This window comes from Dermacentor albipictus, chromosome 10 (genome assembly GCF_038994185.2).
Source record: "Dermacentor albipictus isolate Rhodes 1998 colony chromosome 10, USDA_Dalb.pri_finalv2, whole genome shotgun sequence".
NCBI lineage: Eukaryota > Metazoa > Arthropoda > Arachnida > Ixodida > Ixodidae > Dermacentor > Dermacentor albipictus.
In genome coordinates, this window is record NC_091830.1 from 15613137 (window position 1) to 15639182 (window position 26046).

At 45.8% G+C, this 26046-nt stretch overlaps 1 protein-coding gene across 3 annotated transcripts in view; it reads right to left on the reverse strand.

Moving 5' to 3' along the window:
- The window catches only part of LOC135911498 (calcium permeable stress-gated cation channel 1-like), a 121530-nt gene that overhangs the window by 12171 nt on the left and 83313 nt on the right, over window positions 1–26046 (reverse strand). Inside the window, exons 1-13 of one of the 3 annotated variants that reach the window (XM_065443829.2) lie at window positions 24910–25015; window positions 23034–23223; window positions 19941–20023; window positions 18184–18271; window positions 16223–16260; window positions 14282–14421; window positions 12278–12329; window positions 8925–9036; window positions 7393–7466; window positions 5365–5445; window positions 4405–4531; window positions 3667–3800; window positions 2143–2268 (exon numbers count right to left, since the gene is read on the reverse strand). In XM_065443829.2, coding sequence (XP_065299901.1) covers window positions 2143–2268; window positions 3667–3800; window positions 4405–4531; window positions 5365–5445; window positions 7393–7466; window positions 8925–9036; window positions 12278–12329; window positions 14282–14421; window positions 16223–16260; window positions 18184–18271; window positions 19941–20023; window positions 23034–23192 — 1214 coding nt within the window. In that variant the 5' untranslated portion in view covers window positions 23193–23223; window positions 24910–25015. Of the gene's footprint in view, window positions 1–2142; window positions 2269–3666; window positions 3801–4404; window positions 4532–5364; window positions 5446–7392; window positions 7467–8924; window positions 9037–12277; window positions 12330–14281; window positions 14422–16222; window positions 16261–18183; window positions 18272–19940; window positions 20024–20887; window positions 20999–23033; window positions 23224–24909; window positions 25016–26046 lie in introns of those variants that run through there. The other 2 variants (XM_065443828.2, XM_065443830.2) reach the window with 2 other exon arrangements.

A 26046-nucleotide genomic window follows, 5' to 3' on the forward strand; every position in this document is an offset into this window, starting at 1 on the left:
TGCGGAGCTCAAAACTTGCCTTGCTATGGCGTAAAGAAGCATCCACTTAGGAATGCAGATGGTATGATACACGAAACTCTTAAGATAGTTAAAAAAGTAGGTAGAAGATCATGTAGGATACCGACACAGTACCTATCGTAAATAGCACAGATAGATAAGAAGATCGTCAGGATAAGTTACAATACAGATAAAGAAAAAAATGCGAAAATGATAAAGAAAGCTGGTTGTGAGTCGCTTGCTGGACCAGTTAGTACCAGTGTTGTCAACTTTAATGACATGTCCCTAAGTCTAAGGGATTTGGGGTGTTCCCCCATCTACCATTCTTTTTTGCTAGATGTAGGCGCTTTTCAAACTGCTGGAATCATTGAAACACATCGTGATTAACGTATTGCGTTTGATGAATCAAAATGTAGGAGTTGAATTTGCAGGTGCTTTTATGTGCTGCAGAGACTGCTATAGTTACTGTTTCTGTGAAGTATCGTATTCGGTGTCGTATGCTTTACGCAAAAACATAAATCGCTGAAACCTACAATGCGTCAAACGCGGCCAAACAATATCAGTGTGAAAGCTGATCTTTCCAACATGTGCTTTCGCTGTTACGAAACCTATTTCGTAAATAAAGGGTCACAGATGCGTTTCTTTTATTAAATCTCGAATAAGACGAGAAAATGTTGACCCTGGTACTAATGGCGTCGTGGCTTTCATGCAGTGTTTCCGACTTTCTCGACTAAGGATTGTCGTAATAACGGCTCGCGCAGTGACATGCCAGAACTTCTCGAGAGGCTCGAAAGAATATGCATGACAAATGGTGGCTAACATATGATGGTGCATTGCATAACTGAGGTGGAGCCAAATAATGTGGTTGTGCAAAGAATACAGCAGCTGCCTTTTCTGCAAGGCATCACTTCACCAACTTAGTTGTACCTCGTTCCCCATCAGTTACGCTAGGTACTAACTAGTGTTTAAAAACATATATTATGATGTACTGCATCACCCTTGACATCAACTAGGTCATTTTTCTTGAAAGAAGTAAGAATATGAATGATGTTTAGATTGTACGCGCTCTAAAAAAAACATGTTAAAAATAAACTAACTAGTGTCCAAATGATGTACTTGCAATTTCCACTATACCGAACCAACATGTACTTGTTAGAAAAGATGCTAAAGTGAAATTAAAATAATTATGTGGTTTTAAGTTTCAAAACAACTATTTGATTATGATATCATGGAAAGCGAACAAACAAAGGCACCAAGCACAATATACGGTAAATTACTTGTACTTACATATTGAATTAAATAATTTATTTATGAATTCTTTAATTCAGTAAGTAAGTACAAGTAAATTTCCCTATGTTTTTCTCGGTGCTTTCGTTCCCTACGTTTTCCTTGGTGCCTTTGTTTGTTGGCTTCTCATGACATGATTAATAAAAATCGGGCCCCTTGGTTAACCCCCTTTCTTCTCGCTATGTGATTATGAGGCACGCCATAGTGGTGGTCATTATATTAATGCTGATCACCTAGGGCTCTTTAACGTGCAACACAATGGATGGTGTACAAGCATTTCTTGCATTCCGCACAAAACAGAATGCGGCCACCCGGTGGGTATAAATTCCGCGACCTCGCGCTGAGTCGCGCAACAAGCGATGTGTTAGAACGCGCTTGGGCGTTTAACGTTTCCATACACGACTGCTAATTTATGACACTTCTGCCGTCCTCACGGCCATATCCTTCACCGACTACACTAGACGCTTTATGCTTTATGGCAGGGTGATACTAGACACTTGTCAAAAAAGACACATAAGGAGTGATTCACAGCGGATGAACACGGGAGGCGGGAAGGCAGGGTTTCGACAAGGCTACTTGAATTCGCCACACGAAGTCACATTTTCTTTTCTAAACGTTGGCTCTAGATAAAATCTTGCTGCTTGTGTGTCCATTAGTGACCACTTCTTCCTTCATCTTCGGGTTACCCCTCTGTCTAGTTTGAATTTACCGAGAAGGAACGCGTTATTTGGGAACTTCGAAATATATAGCGCTGTGTTCTGCATCGCGTCTTTGCAGTCTTCCTCGCCATGCATATTGAACAATTCCGCCACGTTCCTTTTAGGTGCAGGTCTATCATCAACAAATACTAGCCCTTACCAGAAGATGTCGCTGGGAGGCGGAGCAAATACGACCTTCCAGGAGTTGGACTTCAGTTCTTTGCTCACGCTCGAGGAAGGTGTGGTGGCGTAGCACTGGCACTGCGACCGGTAGTCCTTGCAAACCCTGGGCGGTGTTACACGAACCACTGTAACTAGTCCCAAAACAATTTCTCTTGAAGGGGAACGTCCTCCTCTAAACTTTTCCCGTGAAAGGACGTCGCGAGAACAGCACAGTTCAAATGAACCCATCCCTCAAATAGGGAATTAGGCACAGTCCATCGAGCCACGTTTAATAACAAATATGTATATTGAAGGAATTTAAATATAGTTTCGTATGTACTGCTTAACTAGAAATTAGCCCTAACATGCACCAACCCTCGGATGGTGTTAGCGTGGCAACGAGACAATATGAGAAGCCAAGCATCAATGCATCAAAGCAGTGGTTGACTAGAGGGAGTACACCTACTTTTCACTTGCCTTCGAATCGTGAACTGGGGGGTTCTTGTTCCGAAGTGTAATGTACATTCTAATAAATTCCCCGCTAGTCCCTAAGTCAGCCACTGTTGTTCTAGTCCTTGTGTTCCGTTCATCTTCGCCTTTTAGCCACGCTGCATTTTCAACATGGACCCGTATCCACTACAATGGAGGATAAGTATGTTTCGGAGTGAAGAGGAAGCCACAGCGGCGGAACTACTGCCCATGTGTTGGCGCGCGAAGTAGCCCAGTGGAGTCTCACAGAGCTAACAGCGCTTTCTGTGTCGGTTTCTCAGGATGCATACTGAATCATCTTAGCTTACTGCTCGCGACAGTGTCGCATATGAAAAAAAAAGACAACTGAGAGCAAAGTGATGAAGTAAAATTCGAATTTACCAATGAGTGATTTATTTTGAGTTTTACGTACGCTAAAGTAAGTGCTGTAGTAAATAACATGACGATGATATGGTTTTCCACATCTACATGGTGTTAATGTGGTAAAGTGCTGGTCCTGTGTTAATATGTCTCTACTTCGTACCCAGAAAAATGCGGTAGTATACGATAGACTGTATACAAAAACTTTCAATTTTTGAGAATTATATGAAAAACAACATTATCGTCGATAATTATGAGACATATCTATGAGCGTAGGTATGAAATTGCTGAAGCTTTTCACATTATGAAAGGTGAGGGCGGGTGCATCAACCAGCCGTGGGTACTGACATCATGACAATAAAGGAAATAAAGTTTTTTTTTCTGGTTGGTTAATCATTGCGTTGGCCATCATGTTACCAGGAATATTATCTTGAGCTGTATCCAGGCTGTCGTATTTGGGCCAGTTCTTCCGAATAACCTTTCAGTTGATGGATAGCTCTCGCCCTGTGTTCTCTACACAGCCGTCCACGTCCTTTCGCCCAGCTGCTTAATGTGAGCCACTTCCAACTTGCCTGATTCATCATCACATTTTCCTTCGTTGCCACAGAAAGTTTTCGCATGCACAAGCTCAGCGTACACTAACACGTGCGGCTCGCGCGCGCATTGCACTTACATCATCGCCATCTCCTCGGTCTCGAAGGTGACGAACACGAAACCGACGGGTCGCTCCAGCGCGTTGGCTCGCTCCTTCTCCACCTCGCGCAGGTATTCGCTCTCCTCGCGGGAGTAGTAGTCCAGGGCGTCCACCTGGAGAGGAGAGAGAGAGAGAGATTGAAGGAGAGGAATCGCGAAAGGTTATTGCTATCACTAAAACCTTTGGCCGCGCACACATGAATAATACCGTAAAATTCCGCACACATATCATAGTTTACGGAATCAGAGCTCACGGTATTCCACTTTACGGAATACCGGTGTGCAGTTGATGTGGACGCCTGCGCAGATGCTTTGGTAGCGACATCTTGTGATGGTGTTTCTCAATGACAGAAGTCAAAAATGCATTAGCGCTTCAGGCTGTTAGTGCCGCCACCGTGCTTCTAGCTTCACCTCTACAGCTATGCACAAGGAGGTCTTTCTTAAACTGCCTCCTAAACTACAGTGCACCAAAAAGGAACACTCGAACGTTGAAACAAGAAACGTGCTTCTTCCCACCGTCTGTATATTCGCACTACAACGTGCCTAAACATTCCCATCGTCCTGGAGCAGCAATATGTTATATGTAGACAAGTGCATAATGATGTAGCGCGACGCACAGCGAAGCACATGCCTGACATAGGCCGCAACTACAGAGCTATAGGCGCCTTGTACGCGCTGTGTCGACGCTTCTACGCTTGATATAAACTAGTGAGCCCACCATCTTGCAGCCGCACGCGTCTCCGAAGACCCAAAGCCGGCTGAACTGGTAGGGACGCATCTTGGGCCTCTTTCCGGTGGCGTTGATTTGGTTCTCGCACCACATGCGGGCTTGCGTCGACACTTCCCTGCGATAATTGAGTTAAGTCGAAGTCAAGTTCTTTACTAATCACATGAACATGAGTACATTGCGTATACGGTATAATTAGGTGGGGACCAGCGGTGTGACCACGTACAGTAGGTCACTCAGTCGAAATCAAGAAGGTTTATTATCGTCCACTAAAGTCGATAGTTGAGCAACTTGGTATGGCGTTCATATTGAATACTGATCGAGGGGCCGGCGGCGCACAAGAACCTAACACAAAAAAGTAGAAGGAGACGACAACGCCTCGTCGCACATCGTCAACAGAGCGTTACGTACAAGCATGTAAATGGAGATCCCCATAACACATTTAAGGGCTGTGATAGGGTATCTTATAGTAAATATTAGTAATAGGTGTGTAATGAGCAGATTAACAACAGCAAGAAGTTAGAAATATTCACTGGTAATTTGAACGAGCATAAGCATGACTTTCGAATAATCATGAACATTAAATGTGCATGGTTCATGATTGAAAAACAAACAAATAAAACAATAAGCTGACAAGTTCTCGCAGAGACATACATGCGCATTATGAGCGAGAGCCTTTCTTTCGGTACCACGAGTAAATTACATACTATACGATGGAAATCGTTCTCACTAGGCCAAGATACATTGTTTCAACTGTTCCATGAATAATGGGATTAAGTGAGTTAGTTGGTGTATACTACTTCAAGAACAAACAACACGGGGAAGGGACGCAGAACAGGATGACACAAGGCACCGCACTCACTGTCCACTGAAAATATTAATTGAACGACCAAAAAAATAAGACGTTACAAGCACAAGCTGTGAACAGAGGTGAAAAACGGTGAAATATACCTGTTGCTGTCCAGCACCACCAGTTCCCGGATGTCGTAGGCGAACTTTATATCCTGGATGACGCACTCCGGGTAGGCCTCCCTGCTCATCCATATGGAAAGTCGTCGTAAAAACAAAAGCGATTAAGTCACTAAAGCCTTGATCTTCGGCCCGTTACACGCGAGCAGAAGGTGCAGATGCGCACGTTTAACGTGTGATAGAATGCAACACGAAAATAGAGCCTATGATTTTGCACGGTATTCTGCTAAATCGCAGAAAGTTAAGAGAAGACATAAGATAGACCGCTCAGTGTCAACAGCATTTGATTTTTTCGCTTCCTTCTGCGTTCTGACGAATGAGTAACAGTCGCAAGTAGCAAGTTGCGCTGATTCGTTATCTGCTCCGAGAAATTGAAACAGCACGCACACTCTCAGCTCTGGTGAACTACTTGCTCAAAAGAAGGAAGAAAAACCTATGTAGAAGATTTCTTTTTATTGCTATAAAAGCTTGCGCGCTTGTGTAATTGGTTGAACATCGACATTCCGAAAGAAAGCTGCAGCTTCGCCCGAAAGGCGAAGTGTCGATTGCAGTAGCAAATTAATAGACAGCTATACATAGTAAGGGTAGTAGTTTTATCGGCCACGTAAACTCTTAAACATTTACTCAGTAACTAAATTAACAAGCATGATGTCACGCGTGCTACAAGCAAACAAACGCATCTCACCCGATGACCGCGGATAGTCGCTGTCAAAACGCTGCAGTGAAGAAGCACGGCAGCAGAAGCAAGCGAATTGAAATCGAAGCGACCGAATTGTGCATTTGTTCGCTGGCGTGGCTGGGTTTAGAGTTAGTGCCATCGCTGAAACCGTAGATTTCTAACGTGCCAATCTTGCGAACAACGCGCTCGGGCAACATGTAACTGAAGCAGAATTTATCGTTGAGCATGGAAGCCTCAAGTCACAACTCCAGATTGGGCGCACACGAAGACGGCGAGGGTTTCTTCAGCTGTGCGTCACATGTGAGACTTCTTTTGTATCACTTGCAGTGTTGCCTGCCTACAGGAGGAAAACGGGGCAGCAGCCGTTGTATGCATCTTGGTGGCAGTGCGCGCGACTCAGTCGCCGTGCTTTGCAGGAAGTTCTGCTTTCCGACAGGGCCGCTTTGCTCGTCTCGCGTCAGCTGGAACTTCCGTCAACAAGTATCTAAGCACTGACCGCTGTAACTATATCTTTTCTAATACTTAGAGGCATTTCACAAGCAGCCATTTCAAGAGGCAAAGTCGGCTAAACCGGCACCTGCGGAAACGGCGAAGGATGAAACTGCCAGCAAGTACCGAAATTGCTATAGAGCTATACTTCAGAGCAGGCATGGAGACAGAGGAGGTAATGTGAAGCACACCGTTTCCAAGGGGACATGGATAAGCTGATAGTTTACGACACGTGAAGTAAACGAATTATTGCAGAAAAACAAATATAAGAAAAACTAAACGTTTGTACCGCCAAGAAGCTGTCAACGTTACAAGAAAACCGCTAAAGAAACCACCCCCTGCAAGACAACAAATTTTTCCGCTAGGCCCCTAACAAACGGCTAAGTTGGCAACACTGGTGCACACTCACCGAGTTGTCGCCTAGAGCTGCTGAGAACGAGGTCGCGGGATTCATACCCGCCAGCGAAGCGCACATTCCCACAGAGCTGGCATGCAAAAACGCTCGTCTACTTCGATTGAAGTGCACGTTATAGAACCCAAGGTGCTAGGAGTTATTCCATTGCCCTTCACTTCGGCGTGCCTCAAACCCACTGTGCCTTTTGGGGACTTTAAACACTGCGATTTGTTTATTTTTGCGCTGCAAATGTTTGCTTCTTGCGTATAAACCATCAGTTGATATATAGTTGGCACTTGGGTTGTCCGTTTTTTTATGCGGTTCCGTTGCCAGCCCTGTTTTATTTTTCAGAACATACCTTAAAGCGAGCCCCGAACGTTTGCACGCAGACATGCCGCTTCGCGTTGACAGCATAAGGTATGTGCAAACCGTCGACGCAACTGCTTACCTGAAATGCTGCCGAAAAACTTCGGCGTGGCAGCTTTTGCGCGGAACGCCGACGATCATGAGGGTCCGGCTGACCTGCATACGCGGCAAAGGAACGAGGGTTCTCTGTTTCTTATGTCGGATTATCTGAAAACGACAAATGAAGGATTGTGCAGAAAATATCCAAGACGATTCTTAATGAAATGATAATGGAAGCCTATGCAGCTCAGTTTCAGAGAACGCTTGCCCCCGTGCCTTCGTTTCTTGCCGATAGTTGCAGAATTGTCGTAGAAAACACAATATACACGCAGAAAACACAATATATACAAATCGAAGTTAGTAAATACGTGAATATTTAGGTTAACGGAAATTTTCTATTTTTCTTGCACGATCGAAGAAAGTGGTAGCTTCTCCCGAAAGGCGTAGCAGTGATTGTCACAGCAAATTATTGGACAGGTATAGGCAGTAAGGCTAGTAGTTTTATCAGCTGTGTAAACTGCTTCAGACTTTCACTTACGAAATAAATGAACAAGCACCGTGTCTCACGGGCACAAGCAAACATGAACACATCTCACTCGATGACGGTGGTTAATCACTCGCTATCGGAAGGATGGGGCGATGAAAAGCGGCAGCAGCGACAAGCGACTTTCCCTTCGTGGCTCCCTCTCGCTTCAACACGAACCAGGCGCTCGAGAACACAGCACACGCAAAGCCTTCAGCTATCTGGGGTCGGCTAACCTTCGAGCCCATCGCAGATTACCTCGAAGATAGGATGTGTGCCGGGCGCTAAGCTACGTCTTGCGCAGCCGCGGTTGGAGTAAAAGCGGAGACGCACTCTATACCCTCCTATCCTGCCCTCTGCTAGCTCACGCGCTAAGCCCCTTAAACTTCGTAAAGTAGCGCCACGCTTTGGAGAATGCCGCCTCCTCCTCCTCGCGCGCTCTGGCCGAGGCCGACGCCGCGTCTCTATTGGCCTAATAGCATCATGTGGGCCCTCGCGCCGTGCTTCAGCGCCATTTTCGCTCAAGGAGCGTCTATGGAGTGGCGAGGAGCGCATGTTGGCGCCGTTGCTACGCTCGAGCAATGTAGGTGGCAGCACGGTCGAGAAGGGAGCGTGAAAGAGGAGAAACGAGGAGGAGCGAAGGCGGAGGAGGAGAGTGTCACTACTTTACGAAGTTTAAGGGGTTTTATCGCGCGCATGTCTCTGCTTCCTGCCTTGCGCGCGCGAAAAGTCGGCGCGCGCGCCCTCCCTGTCTTCCTCCCTTGCGTGTGCGAGAAGACGTCGCCGTCGCACCAAGCTGTCATTCTTCTCGGCTCACTCTCGCGTGTTTTTCCTCGCACCAACAGGATACGGTGCGCGGCTACGATATCATCGCGCTTGGACTTTACTCGACACCTCACGGCGACGCCAACGCCAACAATGGCGGAAATTCGCCTGGAGTGCCCACGTAACTGCTATCGTAACAAAATAAGAAGTACTATAAAAGAATGCGCTGCACAAATGATTCGTGCATCTAAATGGCCTCGGCGAGTGAAAACGCGCGCGGCGCTCACCCGGCTCTCTTCTGGCCGGATGTGCAACTTGGCCGAGAAGTGGCGCATGAAGAGCACGCCCAGGGGCAGGAACAGGAAGCTGAGGATCACGTGGACCCACAGGCTTGACGCGCTGTTGAGTGGCATAGCGACTAGACGTGAGCGTGCGGTACTCATTACGAGCGCGGCTTGGCTTATGGCACTTGGCGTACACTGCGCATTTTACGGGGTGCTTCGCAAATCTCGTTATAAATACTTTCCACGTAAGGAAGATTCGATAAGTTAGCGAGTTCCTCGTAATGGCTTTCACTAGAAAGGCTTACCTATTAATACGAATCGAATAAGCAGACACGCGACTAATTATTAAAATTAGACTAAATGACTTTTTTAGACGAAAGAAGTCAGACGATTCATCTTAATGCAAGAGCTGAAGCTCGTCTTCTGACGAGATAACGATCAGCGGCAGGCATGGAACAAGCTGACGCTGGCTATTTCTTGAGCATAGCTATCGAACGCCAGCCACTTTCGCTTAAAACGTACACTGAAAACACTGAAATGCCAAAGAACGCAGCCGTCCCAGCCTTAGAAGACACCCGTGAGTCATGCGTCTGTCTGCGTTACCATCAGGCGGGCATGAAGCTAGCGTCCTTATCAAGCTGTGATCCGCCTTACAAATTCCCTGCACCGCAGCGCAAGGGGGGGGGGGGATCTTGTCAGCCAATCAGCAATGAAATCCGGTTACGTAATCTGTGAAGGAGTGGTGCTCGTGCATCGTGCGCTGCTAATCCGGCGGTGACGTTTCCATTCAGTTGGCGTTACGAGCAGGACAACCAAACGTGGCACAACAGGGCCCCCTTCTTTCGGATATCTTTTCTGATTGGTTGAGACGACCTGCAGCTCTCGCTGCCATTTACGGAGTATAGGTGTGAGATAAGAGTTTCAGCGGCTGATGTCCTCAGGGAAAGGAAAAAGAAAGAACATGAGGTCGCGAGCCGCCAAGTGCCGAATTAAGTAACGCAACTTTAACAAGAAACCAGTGCTGCAATGCGGGCTTGTTGATGTGCATAGCATCTTGGAATACTCATGCGCTTGGGTCATTTGTTGCCATATAAAATGCAGATGCAGACATCTTTGACGCTATGCCTACTGTACATTTCGTTGTATTGGAACTTCCTCAAAAATACAACTACACGTACATAAGCATTATTTGCCGAGTATTTTCCAAAGTATCTTGAGCGGATTTTTGTTTTTGCGCCTGTCAAGGCCATTTGAATTTTACGGAACGGTGGAAAACCGGGCGCTTTGTTCATTCATTCAAACATTCCGTGTTTGAGTTGTCTGAAAATTGTTTTATTCAAAAACATTTTCCCAAAATGTTTTTATATCTTTCAATCCTTAGCACCGAGGTAAATATGCACAAATTATAGCGTTTTCGAGAAATTTCCTACAAAGGAACGGTCACGGAAAGAAACATGGATTTAGTTTTATATAAGTGCCCCTAACGCTTACTATATCGTAAAATTTTATTTTCGCCGAAATGTTGCACGCAGGTTGTAAAATAAAAGCCTGACTTTGGCAAAAATTCTATTTTAGCCTATGTTTAGACGTTGGCAACACACTAACGTGGCCCATGGAAAAGTACGCGGAAAAGTGCATGCAAGTGAGAAGAAAAACTTCTTTTGCCCCGGAAAGTTTAATCGAGGTAATTTGCATTAATTCTCACCGAAAAAAAAGTTTTTTTATATTTGAGTCCCCCGATTGCATTATTTTGGTTCGCACTTCAACTTTATACCTCATAGAACATTGGCGGGAAATACAAACCAGGGTGGTGCAGATGGGATTGTGTGCGGAGTGGAATAAAAGCCGCGATAACCAGAATTGTGTACGAATTTACATCCCGAAGGCATGTCTATACTTAAGGTAGACCGACATTGAACCCTTCCGTGCAGCTGGAAGTATACATGTGCGACCCCGCTCGTGACCACACTCATGACATGGTAGAGCGGGCCACAAATCGGTTTCATGAGCTTGAACTGGGAGCACCACTTACCCTACAGACGTTCAGCAACCATGAGGCCAGCAAAAGAGGAGGAATAAATTCGGTGAATAAAGTTAATAGGCAGCTTTAGTGAACATATTTCACAAGTTCTTGGATATGTTTACTATTATTCCCGCTAATTGGAGCCAGGTAGACAGTAGTCGACAAAGTTCTTGTTGAGACACACAGCAGAAGGCCTTTGTGACGTCAAGACCGAAGAAACTAATAAGTACAGCTGTTTATTATTTTGGGCATTGGGGTGCTAAAGTTAATAGTATTGTTATATTTTTGTCTGTGTTTGTTATCACGTTCATACATGTATAGTATACAAAGAATATAGTACGAAAAAAAAAAGAACTGGAAACCATATGCTGCGGGTACTTCACCCATCTTTTTTTAAAGCTGCAAATTCAGTTTGTGCGTTCCGTCAAAGTGCTATGAGGTGAAGTCGAAGCGCGAACTAAAATAGTGCAACGGTGAGACTCAAATTCAAAATTTTGTTTTTCTCGGTGAAAACGCAAAATTTCTTCGATTAATATTTATGCGGGCATAGTTGCTACGCTTCTCAATTACATCCGCTATTTCTGCATATTCTGCCATGGAACCCTCTTGTGCGTTGCGAAGTTCTAAATATAGGCAAAAGTCAGGTTTTTATTTCAGAATCTGGGCGCGGGGGGGGGGGGGGGGGCTGCACGTTCAAGCAAATAAAATTTTAGAGGATAGTACGTTTTAGGGACAGTTCTATCAAAATTATTTCACGTAACCTTCCATGACCATTTCTTGTGAAAAATTTCCCCAAAACGCCATAAATTGCGCATATTTACCTCGGTGCTTAGGATTGAATGACATAAAAGCATTTTGTGAAACTATTTTTTGATGAAACACGGTGTTCAGACAGCGCAAAAACGCAAAGTTTTAAAGAATGCGTGACACGGTCGATTTTTAGCGAATTTTCGTTTCGCAGCTGGTTTTCCACCGTTTCGTGAAACTCAAATGGCCTTGAAGGGCGCAATTATTGCTCTCAAAATAGTTTGGGAATATACTGTGAAAGCAATGCTTATATACGCGCAATTGTATTTTGTAATTTTATGAAAGAAGCAGATATTGCTCGAGCGCCACGGGTTGGGCCAGTTGGCGTGGCATGGCCCCATAAACAGTTTCGAGCAAGCCGCATGACGCGAAACATTCATTCAGTATCGCAAACAAGCAGTGTTGGGCGGTTCTCAGAAAATGCCGGCCGGTCACCTTCCTATCTTTGCAGTGCAATCAGACCCCAGTACTTGCACGTCTATTAAACAGCGAAGTCATTATGACAGGTGCAAAATCGCAGGCTTACTTTGGGTCCATGTTGTTGAGGGTTGTATGGACAAACTTCCTGGCGTCTCCTTCTGCAGTGAAAAAAAAAAGGAACATGCTCAAGCCATGCCAGTAGCTAGTGGTTGGTAATGCGCATTCTAAAGCAGACGCTTGTCTATCAGGCTGACTGTGTGCACTCCATCCAGCGTGATGCAGCTTGTGTCCAGGGAAATGAAGCCACAGCGTGTATGGCTGGAGTTGAATCTTGCACATCTCTGCTCGCGAACCACTTTTGCTGGCCATGAAGGCGAGCGACTCCTCCACAGCGTGTTAGTGCTCTAAACAGACCGCCAAGTGGCGACAGACCAGTAATCTATAAAATATCACGAGAAGAGGCAGACAACATCTTACTTGGAAGCGTCCGAAATGCACGGGTTGATATTACGTGCCAGGAACTAACTAACTAACTAACTAACTAACTAACTAACTAACTAACTAACTAACTAACTAACTAACTAACTAACTAACTAACTAACTAACTAACTAACTAACTAACTAACTAACTAACTAACTAACTAACTAACTAACTAACTAACTAACTAACTAACTAGCTAACTAACTAACTAACTAACTAACTAACTAACTAACTAACTAACTAACTAAATGAATTGATAAGAAACCAAGAACTGCAACCTAGATATTTTATAAAATATACACTGATTCACAGATACTGCATTTGTTTTCACAAACACGTCGTACGGTAAGTAAAACAATGCTTTCTGTTTCACCCGTTAGAAGAAGTTCACGGGTGCCTCATGTTATCTAGCAGCGATGCAATGCGATAGCATTTGCGATTTTTATTATTCGATGATCCCCAGAAGACAACAGGATCACACCGAGTGAATGTCTTCGCGTCGCTCCGTTCTCTACCGTCGACATTTTCTCGAGTTCCTGCCTTGGCATGACGAACGGCTTCTTCGCTTTCTAATGCAGACTTTTCCAAATGGCGTATCTTCGATGCCCGACGGCTATCCCCCTAGCATGTTGAGCCATCTTTATTTCCTTTCATCTGTGTGCATCTCCTCCTTATTCCCAGCTGTTTCTGACAAACCACAACGACAAGCTCACTTGCATGATCCGCAAAATTCTATCGAAGGAAACGTGTACTTAATGACGGTGCTATTTGAAGTAGCGTGTCTCGCACGTGCGGCATACGGCTACGTAGCCCTAAAAATATACGTAGCTGAAAGCTGCCTGCCACTTTTTTTCCCCATTTGCCTCATATTTTAACACAAATTCTTCGGAGAAATGACAATTTCTAAGCATCAAAAGCCGATAGCGATGTCTACATGAATGTGACGGTATCGTGCGACATGCTTCGGTGCATCACGGTAATTGTTACGCGACATCGCTTACGGTGTGGCTGGTTCACCTTAGTCCGATTCAAGCTGGAATCTCTTTCCTGCGATTTGTGCACGGCCGGCGAGTGCAACGCGGCGGCCGCCGTCTCTGCCCCTTAATGCGATGCGCCAGCGTTTGCATTCGCCGCGCGAGACGACTTAAACCTTCTCGAACATACCATCTGCTGTCGCACCAGGTACGAATCGCTTTTTTAGCTTGTTACCAGCATTCACGTGGATGCGATGCGCTAGAAATGCAGCACTACATGTATGCAAACGTCGCTATAGACACTGTAAAATAATTTACACATTTAAAAGTTAATAAGGGTGTATATATGTCTATTTCAGACTCTTACACCCAAAAGGGTGTTAAGGTGGGAATCATCAATATATTTACACCATTTCTCATATCTGTCTATTTTACAACTCTGCACCAAGAAAGGGTGTCAGGGTGGGAGTCATAAGTAGATTTTACACTCTTTCTCAAATCGGTCTCTATTTCACATCGTTACATACAAAAATGTATAAGGGCTGGAGTTACAGGTATATTTACACTTTTAATCCATTTTAAAGGTGTGAATTACATTATAGTGCACCGGTGCCAAGCGGTCGGCCCCACGGTAAGTTACTCCAGCATGCCTCACCTATGTCGCCGAACACGTGTATGGGCAGGATGAGGCCGACGCAGAAGAGGCACACGATGAGCACGAGGACGATGATGTGCCGCTGGAAGGTGAGGTACTGCACGGCGTCCGGTCCGTTCTTCTTCAGGATGTGCCGGTCCCTGTACATCGCGAACGGGAATTTTCTCTTTTTACGCATGTGCTCGGTCAAGGAAGCTCGGAGCACGCAACGTGACGGATGAGTGGTGCTCAGATATGCACATTTTGATACGCGATAATCTACAGTACGCCTGACAATTTTGCACTACTCTTTCTTTCGTGCACACTGGCATACATTTTTTAAGTTCAATTAATGCGTTAAGTGATCTCGTTTTGATATTATACAGGGTGTTTCACGTAACTTGAGCCAAACATTAAAAATATGCAAATCATACGTAGCGAGACGGAACCAAGGTCATGTTGCTTGCCGTCGCTTGGAGATACTCAAGAATATATGTTGTATCTGCCTAAGTAGATAATTAGTCTATTCAAATAATTAACTTCTGAAATATTATATTAGATGAAAAGAGCCAATGATAAAATTGTAGAGCAACATGAAAAACTCCCGATACAGCTTTTTGTTGATCAAAAGGTGCAACATAAAACTTTTTCCGAGCGCGAAAGGGGCCCGCGAATACATACAAAGTGCCTCAAGCGTTCATCGCGCGGTAATTTTGCATGTATTAGCGGGACTCTTTCACGTTCGGAAAAACACGTTTTTTTATGTAGCATGCATTGAGCAGCAGAAAGCTGTGTCGGGAGTTTCTTATGTTGCTCTACAATTTTCTCATTGGCACTTTTCATCGAAATATAATATTTCAGAAGTAAATAATTGATTACAATAACTATAATTGATTAAATAATTATCTATTTAGGCGGAATCCAAAATGTAATCTGGGTATCTCCAAGCGACGGCAGGCAACATGACCTTGGTTCGGTCGAATTTGAATCACCTGGGGTTCATTAAAATGGGCCTAAATCCAAGTACGCGGATGTTTTCGCATTTCGCCCCCATCAAAAGGCGGCCGCCCTGGAATCTTTAATATGTCCAAGCGACGGCAAGCAACATTATCTTGGTTCTGTCCAGCTACGTGGCATTTGCATATCTTTGAAGTCTGGATAAAGTTACACGGTTACTAAGTGCACATGCGACGCGACGGCGGATTAAGGGATTGCCTGTCCTAAAGCAACAGTGCCGTGCCTCGGCCTAAATGGTAACAAAAGTTCATTTTACAGCTTGCAGCTTTGATGGGGCAGCGCTGTTACACTAGTTATCGAACTTAATGCACCACGAGTTTGCCGTAACTACCGTACTTGCCGTAAATAAGGTGGCAAGTCCGGCAAGAAAAACGCTATGAACGTCTAACACACTGTACTAAAGGCACACAGCGCTGACGGATGGCGCTCAATAGCACTCGAACGGCAGTGCAACTGCACACGGCAAGGTGCCGACTGGTGTTACAGAATTCCAGAGCGCTTTTCTTTTTTTCGTTGCGTACACTGCCACAAACGCCACACTACGCGCCGGAAGAACCTGACTGGTGTCGCATAAGCAAATCTAGCTCCCAGGCCACCAAGGAAGTGAGAATTTGCGCAAGTATAAGGTGTAAACGACGTGCCATATTTAGTGCACTTTGATCGCACCCCCAGGAGACCAGGACAGCGGGGACACCGAAGCTGGGACTAGGGCGGCCAGTGGGTGGGGTCCACGTTAGTTACAGCTTCTGTCCTACCTCAGCTCATTGGGTGCCGTGGAGATCCTGCGCCATCCGCTTTATTATAATCTCAGGTGTTCTATTGGGGCCTCCATTGTCCGATATCATGGAGGCCGGAGACTGGCAAGACAGACTTCTGTAACACCAGTCAGAACATTGCGCTGAGCAATATAGAGACGTGCACACGACCAGGCACCGACTGACTCACTTGATCAAGAAAATAGACCACACCCAGCTGAGCAAGCCCTGAAATGCAAAAAGGTTATCTTTACTAAAGGGCTAACAATGTACAACAGGCAGCACAGATAAGCGCATTGATAAGAGGCAACTTTGCCTCGAAAGTTCCTGTATTATATATGTGGAAACGGAAAAGTTTTTCTCGATAAGCACTATTAGAGCTGTGCACGGGCCGCCATTCTGAGCCCGCGCCAAGGTAAATATACCTGGTAGCGAAGCTTCCATAGGAGCCCATACGTTCAAAACATGGCGGTCCATCGCCGGTTCATGGGGCTTAGCGCCATCTGTATGTGGTGGGAACACTTCTGCCGGAAGAAAAAATAATGTGACGCCATGTCCGTTAAAAGCAGAAGTGACGTCATTCTGTTTTCGAAGGCGCGAAATTTGTTTTGTTGTTCTTCCTTTGGAGCCATATATTCAAATGCCCCGCCATTCGACTTGATGGGCGTTTCGAGCTTTCAGCGTGGAAGGCGATGCAGGAAAAGGCCAGCCGTACGGTTGTCGAAATCGCATCCCTGCACAGAACATACTTTCTTTGGGGGCCGACGAAAGCTTTAGGTGTAGAGTGCCGATCCTATTGTCGGATGCCAAGCCCTTCGGCCAGCGCAGTCGCACGAAAACAACTACACATTTATCTGGCGGTCGTAACTCACTGCTTTTGACTGAACAGATTAACAAGCAATGAAGCTACCCGCGTCACCAAATTCAGACAAACTTCCACAAGCAAGAAAGCGTAAACTGTGAGGGGGGCGTATTTCAACAAGTGATACGAGTGCGCCTTTCTGCCCATTTCAAGACGTGCATTGAACTGCGAGTGATAGTGGCGTCAACGCCCCTTGTAGCGATGGGCGCTGAAAAGAAATGCATTTATTCATAATAATAAAATTAAACTTGTATTTTCCTAACTCGTCACGAGTATATAAAATTGACTAGGAATTTCATTTTCGTTGAATGAATCTAACTGTGTCTCGTTTGAATTAAAAAACGCGTTTTTCTTTCCCAATGTTTGTTCCCTCCAAACATAGTCGCGCTTCAATCGCTGCTCCCATAACCCCCCATGCTGATGTCGGTCACAATCTGTAGTGAACCGCTTTTCGCCCGAAGCTTCGCGACCTATTTGAATCGACCTTGCCCGCGCCCCGGTCCGGGCCGTACACTACCACTGGCGGCCCGGTCCGGCCCGACGCTAAAGAAGCCTGAGTTCGCCCGGCCCGGCTAGGCCTTAGGCCGGGTTAAGGCCCGGGCCCTGCCCGACCAGCAATAAGGCAGGTCGGGCTACAAGACAACAAGCATACTTTCGCATAAGGTACGCAGTCGAGATCGGGGAGCCCGACCGGCCCGTCCGAGACATAGAAAGCCTGGCCCGGGCCCGGCCCAAGCCCGAGTAAAAGAATCTCCAAATGGCCTGAGTCCAGCCCGCGGGCCGGGCTGGCTCCGGGCTTTCGGGCCGGCCCGAGCCCGTGCACAGCTCTAAGCACTATACAAATATCGATGGGACTTGCGCTACTCCCAAGAGTTAAATTATACCGCCTGTCGGCCGGAATCTTTTGATTTCTGCATTCAACGAAAACTGCCAGAAATAAAATAGTTGTAGAAAAGCGTGAAGCATATCATTCTAACTCGGAACCGCAATGCAAATTTCGCAGTACTGTGCCCCGCATAAGTTAGCACGCCCAGAGCGGCTAAAGTTTCACGAATAAAGCTTTTGGGAAAACTGACGTGACCAGTGTAACAAATAGTAACGCACAAGTACCAGCTTTCAGCAGTCGACACGAAGTTTATTGAAGTAATTTACAGCGCACAACGAAAGTGCCCGTATGACGCGCGTCGTTTTGTCCGAAATAACGTTAGCGTTAAGCACACGTGACATTCCCCGTCATGACGAAACTGCCTCACGGTGACTAATTTTATCGTAGCGTGGCGGTTACTTACTGTTTCGTGTCGGATGACCGTCTCTAGGGACTCGAGGCTCTCATCGTCCTGCAGGTCGCTTCTGTTTCCATATATGAGCTGAGACCACCTTGAACGGGAACGAAAAATCAGTACTTATCAGATAACAGATACTTATAAGCTTGTCACCCGCCGCGGTTGCTCAGTGGCTATGGTGTTAGGCTGCTGAGCACGAGGTCGCGGGATCGAATCCCGGCCACGGCGGCCGCATTTCGATGAGGGCGAAATGCGAAAACACCCGTGTACTTAGCTTTAGGTGCACGTTAAAGAACCCCAGGTGGTCGACATTTCCGGAGTCCTCCACTATGGCGTGCCTCATAATCAGAAAGTGGTTTTGGCACGTAAAACCCCGTAATTTAATTTTTATAAGCTTGTCCGTAACGACGTACCGTTCACGGAATACCGGCTTACCAGAGCCATGGAAGCCATTAGTCAACGCTCGTGGCGACATCTTGCGACGCTTTGAACAACTACACAGCGCGTTTGAAATGTTGCCGCGTTCGTAATTGTTCTCTTCGAATGAAAATTACAAAAAGCACTGCATGTGAACGATTATGTCGCTACCGATGCATTACGCACCAGCAAATAAGTACAGCATGACAACTAAGTGCCTTATTGACTTTGTGTGCTCTATGACTAAAATCTGCGTCACGAGGTGCCGCTGTCAACGTTGCCGCGATATTTCGAAAATAATAATACGTTTACGAACGACCCGAATATCTCGAGTGCTAGCTTGTCCGTAGATTTATCACCGGTAGTGACATATCGGAACATTGTAGACCTCGACAAAAGCAGCAGCCGCTGGCAGCACCATGTTGTGACGGTTGCTTCAACTACAATGTTTTAGAGACGTTTTTGCGCTGTGCACTTGTTTTCACACAAATAAAAAAAAATTTTCCACTGCATGCTAATGAGTGTTGCTCGCAACGTCTTTGTACCAGCGGATAAACAGAACATGGTCACTGCACTTGTAGTTTTGTGTGCTCTTGCATTGACAAGAGGCTTAGGAAGTTGGTAAGTATTACTGCTAAGAAAAGGGCAGGCGTCTAAAACAAAAACCGCCAACACATACACCGGAGTTTGCCCCACCCTGTTCATTTTTACCTGCGTCTCTATTTTGTACGCTTGCTTTTTCTTGCCATGCGTGCTTCTGCGGACGTCAGCGTCACAAAACTGGCTCAACCAGCACTAACTATAAATTTACAGAAAGGGAAAATCTCTCGAATGCTTCCTTTCCCTTGTTACGGTGAAGGTTGATCGGATTTATTGTGTGACAGGAGAAATTCTTATATCTAGACGCAAGATTTTGTTTATTCACAAATAACTTGCAGGGCTGCTTTACGAGGTGCTGAGTATGGGGGACTTCAAGCAAGGGATATAAACGAAACTAAAATAAAGGGTTAACAAAAACGCACACACATACAAGCGAAAATTGGACCGATGAAAACACATTACAAGTAACAGCAGAAAATAAAAGGACATACGAAGGATCACGGGTGTGTGAACATTCTAAGCTCTTGTATGATGAATCGAACGGTGCCCCATATCGATTTGGCATTAAAATCAAATAGCCGATATTTTGGAATACATATATATTCCGCATATTCTTCGAATATTTAAAATCACCGGCTGCGCGCGATGAAGCATAATATTGTAGCAGATGTGCGAGCAATTTATTCTCGGCGGCCAAAAATGAGCATCTATCGGTATATGCATGAGTACGGTAGGGCACTTCTTACTTCTGGTCATCCTTGTGTAGTAAGGCCAGCCTGCTGTAGTTCTTCGCAGTTCGGTTCAGTACGCTGTACAGGGTGATCAGGCCCTGGAAAATGAAGTAAAAGCGCTTTGCGTATACGTGAGCATTGCTATTATTGGACAATTATCATGGATTGCGGTGCCCACTCTACAGAGAGCCCCCTAGAAAGCTGTATTAATGAAACAGAGTAAAATGGAGGGGGAGGGGAAATATCCAACTTTGTCCAATACGAATAGAATAGTACGCAATACCATATGGAACGCAATAGTACGAAATAATAAGTATCGAATATCGAATCAACTATTGGATAGTAAAACCAAGAGGCATATATTCCCAGGAAGATTATTTATTTTGGTTTAGTAAGGTACTGCGCCTGTACTGACAAGCGCAAAAGAAAGACAGCTTACCGGCCATCAGGAACAAAGGATCATATTTAAGCACAAGTTCACTAATTGGCATTAAAAACTGCATGAACAGCCTCTCAACACCTTTAGAAACTAGTTGCAAACAAGCTTTCGAAGAGAAATGGCTGTTGCATAACTAGCTTCCAAAAACGCTCAATATATTATTGTCGCGAAAAGATTGGAAATTGTAGGGGGGGGGGGGAAAGCTGCTGAAGGACTTGCGTGTCGTAGACACATGCAAAAGGATCCGTTGCGAAGAAAACAGCACAGGACTTGGCGTAAAAGATAAGAATGCTACGTAACTCGACTGCCAAAAAAAAAATACACTAAGTGATACACTCTGGCAGTGTCGTCTGCCCGTGTCGTCTGGACAAACTCGCACGATGGGCCCTACGTCTACAGGAACACAACAACATCCGGGTTGTCTGTCACTCCGGTCACAAAAATTCTGACGCCGACGCTTTACCACGTTCGCCGATGCCACCCGGCGTCGACAGCGTTTCACCCCTGACGTCCGCTCTGTTACCTTTGCCCATCGCCCACTTGGCTTCAGAGCAGTAGAAGGACCCATGGATAGCCACTTTTCTGAACCTTCTGAAGAATCCTGTAGCACCACCGGTTTCTCGTGCGCTCCGCCGTCAAGCACCACATTTCGCAATTCGAAGTGGACTTCTCTACCGCCGAAATATTACCACTGCGACCGACGCCAGTGGCGGCTCCTAGTGGTCGCCGCGCCAACTTCGTATAGCGATATGTGGCGCTTCATTTCACGTTGACCCACAACGCGGCAGCAATTAGACGCTTCGTCATGACTTGTAGTACATCTACATCTTGATAGCGCAAGCTAGTCGACGGCCACACAAAGTGATAAGCACGAGCTTGTTGAACAACACCGTCTGGAAAAAAACAAAGACCTGAACTTGTTATCGCTCGGTTTCTTTGATTTGCAATGTTACGTGAAGAGCCCTTAGTTTTTTTCTGAGACGGATGGCGGGGGAGGAGGAGGTGACACCAATCATTGTAAGTTTTGCAGGCGCAATGTATAGGCGACAGCGAAGCCAGGGCCGGTATTTTGTAGCGATGCCTTTTCCGATTCTATGCTTTTTCAGGCTTTTCGCGCTTGGCCACTGGTCAGAGCGATGGTCTGCGAACATTATCAACGCGATCAGGCAGCCGTGTGTGTTGGATGATAAGAATAGCATAGAATAAGGCATCGCTACAAAATAGCGGCCCAGGCGTCGTCACCGATTTGCATCAGGATGTCAGGCGATGCAGTTACGCCTAACCCGCTATAACAAATTTTATTGCGATCAGTTTACGTCTAACTGCGATACCAGGCGTCATGTTACATATGGCGTGGTACAACATGGTGGCTTGCGTCCTGTTTATAATTGTCCTTTAAGTTATATAACCATGATCAACGTTATTTTGACAGCTGTCGACAAAAATCGTAGCACGATATCTTGCCCGGCTATGATTGATATATATATAGTGCTTAAAAGCTGAACGATTTGATTCGACGCCGGGGCGGCTGCATTAACACTGGGGCGGAATGTATTAAATATATGTTGGTGGTCAAAGCTTACATATAACTGAGCGGTAAATATTTCCCGCTGGGCACATTGGTGCAAAGTTTACTATTACTAGTTTATTATAACGATCATGATTATATTGCGCTTAGTGGTACACTGACGAACGTAAAGGACAGGACGCGGACGTACGTAGCGCAAACTACCAACAGTTAATACTGTTAAAGAACGCGCTTATATACAAGGAGATATGGTGCGGGGGGAAGGGGGGGGGAGATATAAAAAGATATGACAAGGCGACGACATGTGATCATACTTTGGGCCAGGCATACATCGTTCACTTGCACCCTTTCGCCCTGGCATATTCGACCTCAGCTTCGATAAGCGCGATGGACGGAGTGCTTACGCACATCTCAACGGAACAAGAACTATGGCGGGCACTTGCGAAAGATAAAGAAAAAGAGATGTGAGTAAGCATTCCATCCATCACGCTTATCGAAGCTGAGGTCGAGTTTGCCTGGGCGAACGAGTGCAAGTGAACGATGCATATATGGCGGGGCCAAAGTATGATCACATGTCGTCCCTTTGTGATATCTTTCTATATCTCCTCCCCACCGCGCGCCATATCTCCTTGTATACAAGCGCGCTCTTTAACAGTATTAAACACTTGGTAGTTTGCGCTACGTACGTCCACTTCCTGTCCTCCCGTTCGTCAGTGTAACACTAAGCGCAATATAATCATGAACGTCCATCAACTAGCCTCGTTCATTGCTTTAATAAATTATTTTAACGAATTTAGCAATATTTGTGGTTCAATATATCAGGGTTTCTTTGCATGGGAATCACGCGATTCTATCGTCACCAGTGGGGGTTATTGTAACGAGGAGGTTACTACATCCGGGAATGTCACAACAAGGTTACTGCATCCGAGTCTTTCACAACTAGGTCCCGAGTACTCCCCTTCAAGATTAAATAAAAAGGGTAGCGAATTGGCCAAGTTGGTATGTCAAGTTTACAGCCGAGAATGATAGCGCGAAACAAAGAAACACCGGGTGACGGGACAAGAACAGCCGCTTGAAAATCAATATATTTTTTTTCCGGCTGGGCAGGACGAGTGCTACCGAGGAAGAACGCTTCACTCACCACCCACATGACGAGGTTGATGACGAGGTTCTCGGGAATGCCCTGGTAGCCGGGAGCAAGCGTGACGGTGAAGTTGCCCTTCTTGAAGAACTTGCACTTGATCGCCTGCCTCTCCTCGAAGAGGACGAACTCGTCGCTTTGCCAAGGCTTGTGAGTCATCTTCGGGTCGCGAGAAATGCTTAGTCGATGGCTGTGAAAGAAAAAGAAAGGCTGATCAAACAAAAACAATTGCAAACTGTTACATGTTCGTCTCGGTGTGCTACTATGAAATCTCTCTACAAGTGTGCCTCACAATGACGGCTGCGCTGTTCAGTCTCTAAGGAGTACAGTATAGTCGAGTGAGCTTGTCTATAGCCTTGGAAAGTGGGCTAACTAAGCGATATCACCAAAATAATAGAACGTGTATAGTGTTTCGGAGGTTCCGGGGTCTGCCAAGCGACAAAAGATAAGCAGTCACTGCAAATAAAATAGAAACAGCACCCTTTTAATGTCAAAATAATTAGGCAGAAGACCTTGAGGAATGAAAGGGCATTATGCTTTAAGCTAACAATTCACGGGTCGACCAGGACAACATACAGAGAGAAACACGGTACGTGGCTGTGGTGACGCACTCCCTTATGTATGTCGTCTTACTTGTTTCTGAAATCGCCGATGTGTAGCATTAAGCTGCGCCGCAGCTAGTTCACGCAAAAAAAAAATGACAGCATAGGGTGCTAGAATGTACCAGTTCTCTAGTGCTGCACGACATCATCACGACTTCAGAATACATGTACTCGAACCCTGCGCTAACGGACAGGGTCAAAAGCTTCTCGATTGCTAAACAATTTATGAATGTGTTACACATCCTGAAAAGCAAGTCACATAAATCAGTTCGCGCCAGCTAGTCGACCTGGTCACTTAGCCACCCGCCGTGGTTGCTTAGTGGTGTTGTGCTGTTAAGCGCGAGGTCGCGGGATCGAATCCCGGCCACGGCTGCCGCATTTTGATGGGGGCGAAATGCGAAAACACTTGAATTTAGGTGCACGCTAAATAACCCCGGGTGGTCCAAATTTCCGGAATCCCACATTACGGCGTGCCTCATAATCAAAAAGTGGTTTAGGCACGTGAAAACCCATAATTTAATTTAATTTCGGTCACTTAGCCGACACTGACAAACCCTCGCAGGGATGTTCGCCCAAAGTACAAGATACCTGCTCGACTCAACCCGATATGACATTTCCATGAAACCAACCGGCGAGCACGCTGATGCTTCAAGCCTACTCTAGCCTTTTGCTGTCGGGACAGTGCAAACGCCGCTAAACTTGACCCACCCCGAAATGACGCATGCATTAACCACAATAGCGGCACTGCAGGACCATCAAGCCTACTTCACCTGTCCTGCGCTCCTAAACGTAGCTAAACTTGACCCAATCTGATAATGAGCTTGCGGAAAACAGACAGGCAAGGATGACGGACTATCAGATCTGTTTTTTTTTCTATCTGTTCTGTGCAAATGATGTTAAACTCGATCCAACCCGCATGAACTTTTCACGTCCAAGAACATATTCGACCTTTTACTCTCAGGCCTGTACAAAGGCTGTTCCACTAAACCGATGTGACATCTACACGAACACGTCTTGGCATGGCGTTTTTCTTTCTTGTCCCATAACGGACGATGTTTTCGCTCTTAACGCCATGACGTCCTGCTCGACCTCCCACTGTCAGGCATGCGAAAATGCCGTTAAACTCGACACATCATGACATGGCACTCACATGAAGCCTACAGGCAAAAATATCGGCCAACGAAGCCTGCTCGACCGTCTGCTGTCGGACTTGTACAAACGCCGCTAAGCAAGATTACCAAGAGAAGAGAGTCTCAGAGATGATGTCCGCTCACCTGAAGACTAATTGCTGGCTCGAAAGCAGGAGGAGCTCGGGGCAGGTGCCTACCTTGGCGGGCGGAATTCCTTCTTCTTTCTCATTAGAACGTGGCGCGTGCTTGAGCTGACGATTGACGATAGCACTGACCGATAATTTCTGATAAAGGAAGAAAGCACACTGCAGGCATGATTTTGCAAACAATTGACAATCTTTTGACCGAATTGTCGGGGCTATTTTTTTTCTGAGGAGGAGGGCTTTGGAAATCCATTGCACCAGTTCGGCCTGTCCTTGAACGTTGTTGAAGAATTCGGAAGATCCACACGTGGGTGCACGCACGGGAAGGTATGTAGTGCCGCTGAAAGCAAGCTGAATAAAAGGTTAAAGTTATTTGCGCTTTATTAAAGCGTATAACTTTGGCTTTACCACCCGTTTTCGTTGTCAGCGGCCGGACTTTCTAGGCCGATGCAAAGGTAAGCACACATTGTCGCAAACGAGTTGCGGGACCTGTTCATTGCAGAATGTCAACTTGCTCTTTGATGATGATAGTGATGTGTAGGAAGAAAATTACGCTTATTCTGCAACCCTTGAGGAAGCACGCCGAAGCGTCGTCACAGGAGAGGGAAGTGAAAGAGAGAGGATGACGGGTAGTAGACTCCACCATGTGTAGTAGCGGACACATGGTGGTGCTCATCAGAGGGGATCTCTTTGAGACGCGCATGCTATCACAGCGGAGGAGCTTTGCGAAACCCGAAGCTGTGTATGGCTGGTGGTGGCGTTGCGTTGCGTTTCTCTGTAAGACACCTTCATAGTGCAGGCTCTCGGCTATCAAGTCGTTCTATTACTGCGATAACAATTATATGGACACTACACGCAAATTTTCGCCGTCGGCGTCGCCATGAGTCTCTGCATGTATATAGATATATGCGCATGCTATATGATTATCCATGCAGTCTATCCTGGTTATATTGCTACACTATTCAACCCCTAAAGTTGCTTATAACAGATGTTACGTTCTTGACTATATTATTCCAAAGAACTTGTCGCGTGAGGCACAAGTCGTAGGCGAGAGTAGATGTTGCCATTCACTGACAGGGCTGCGCAAAGATAACTTGAAATGATATTATTACACACAAACAAAATTCTCATACGATAA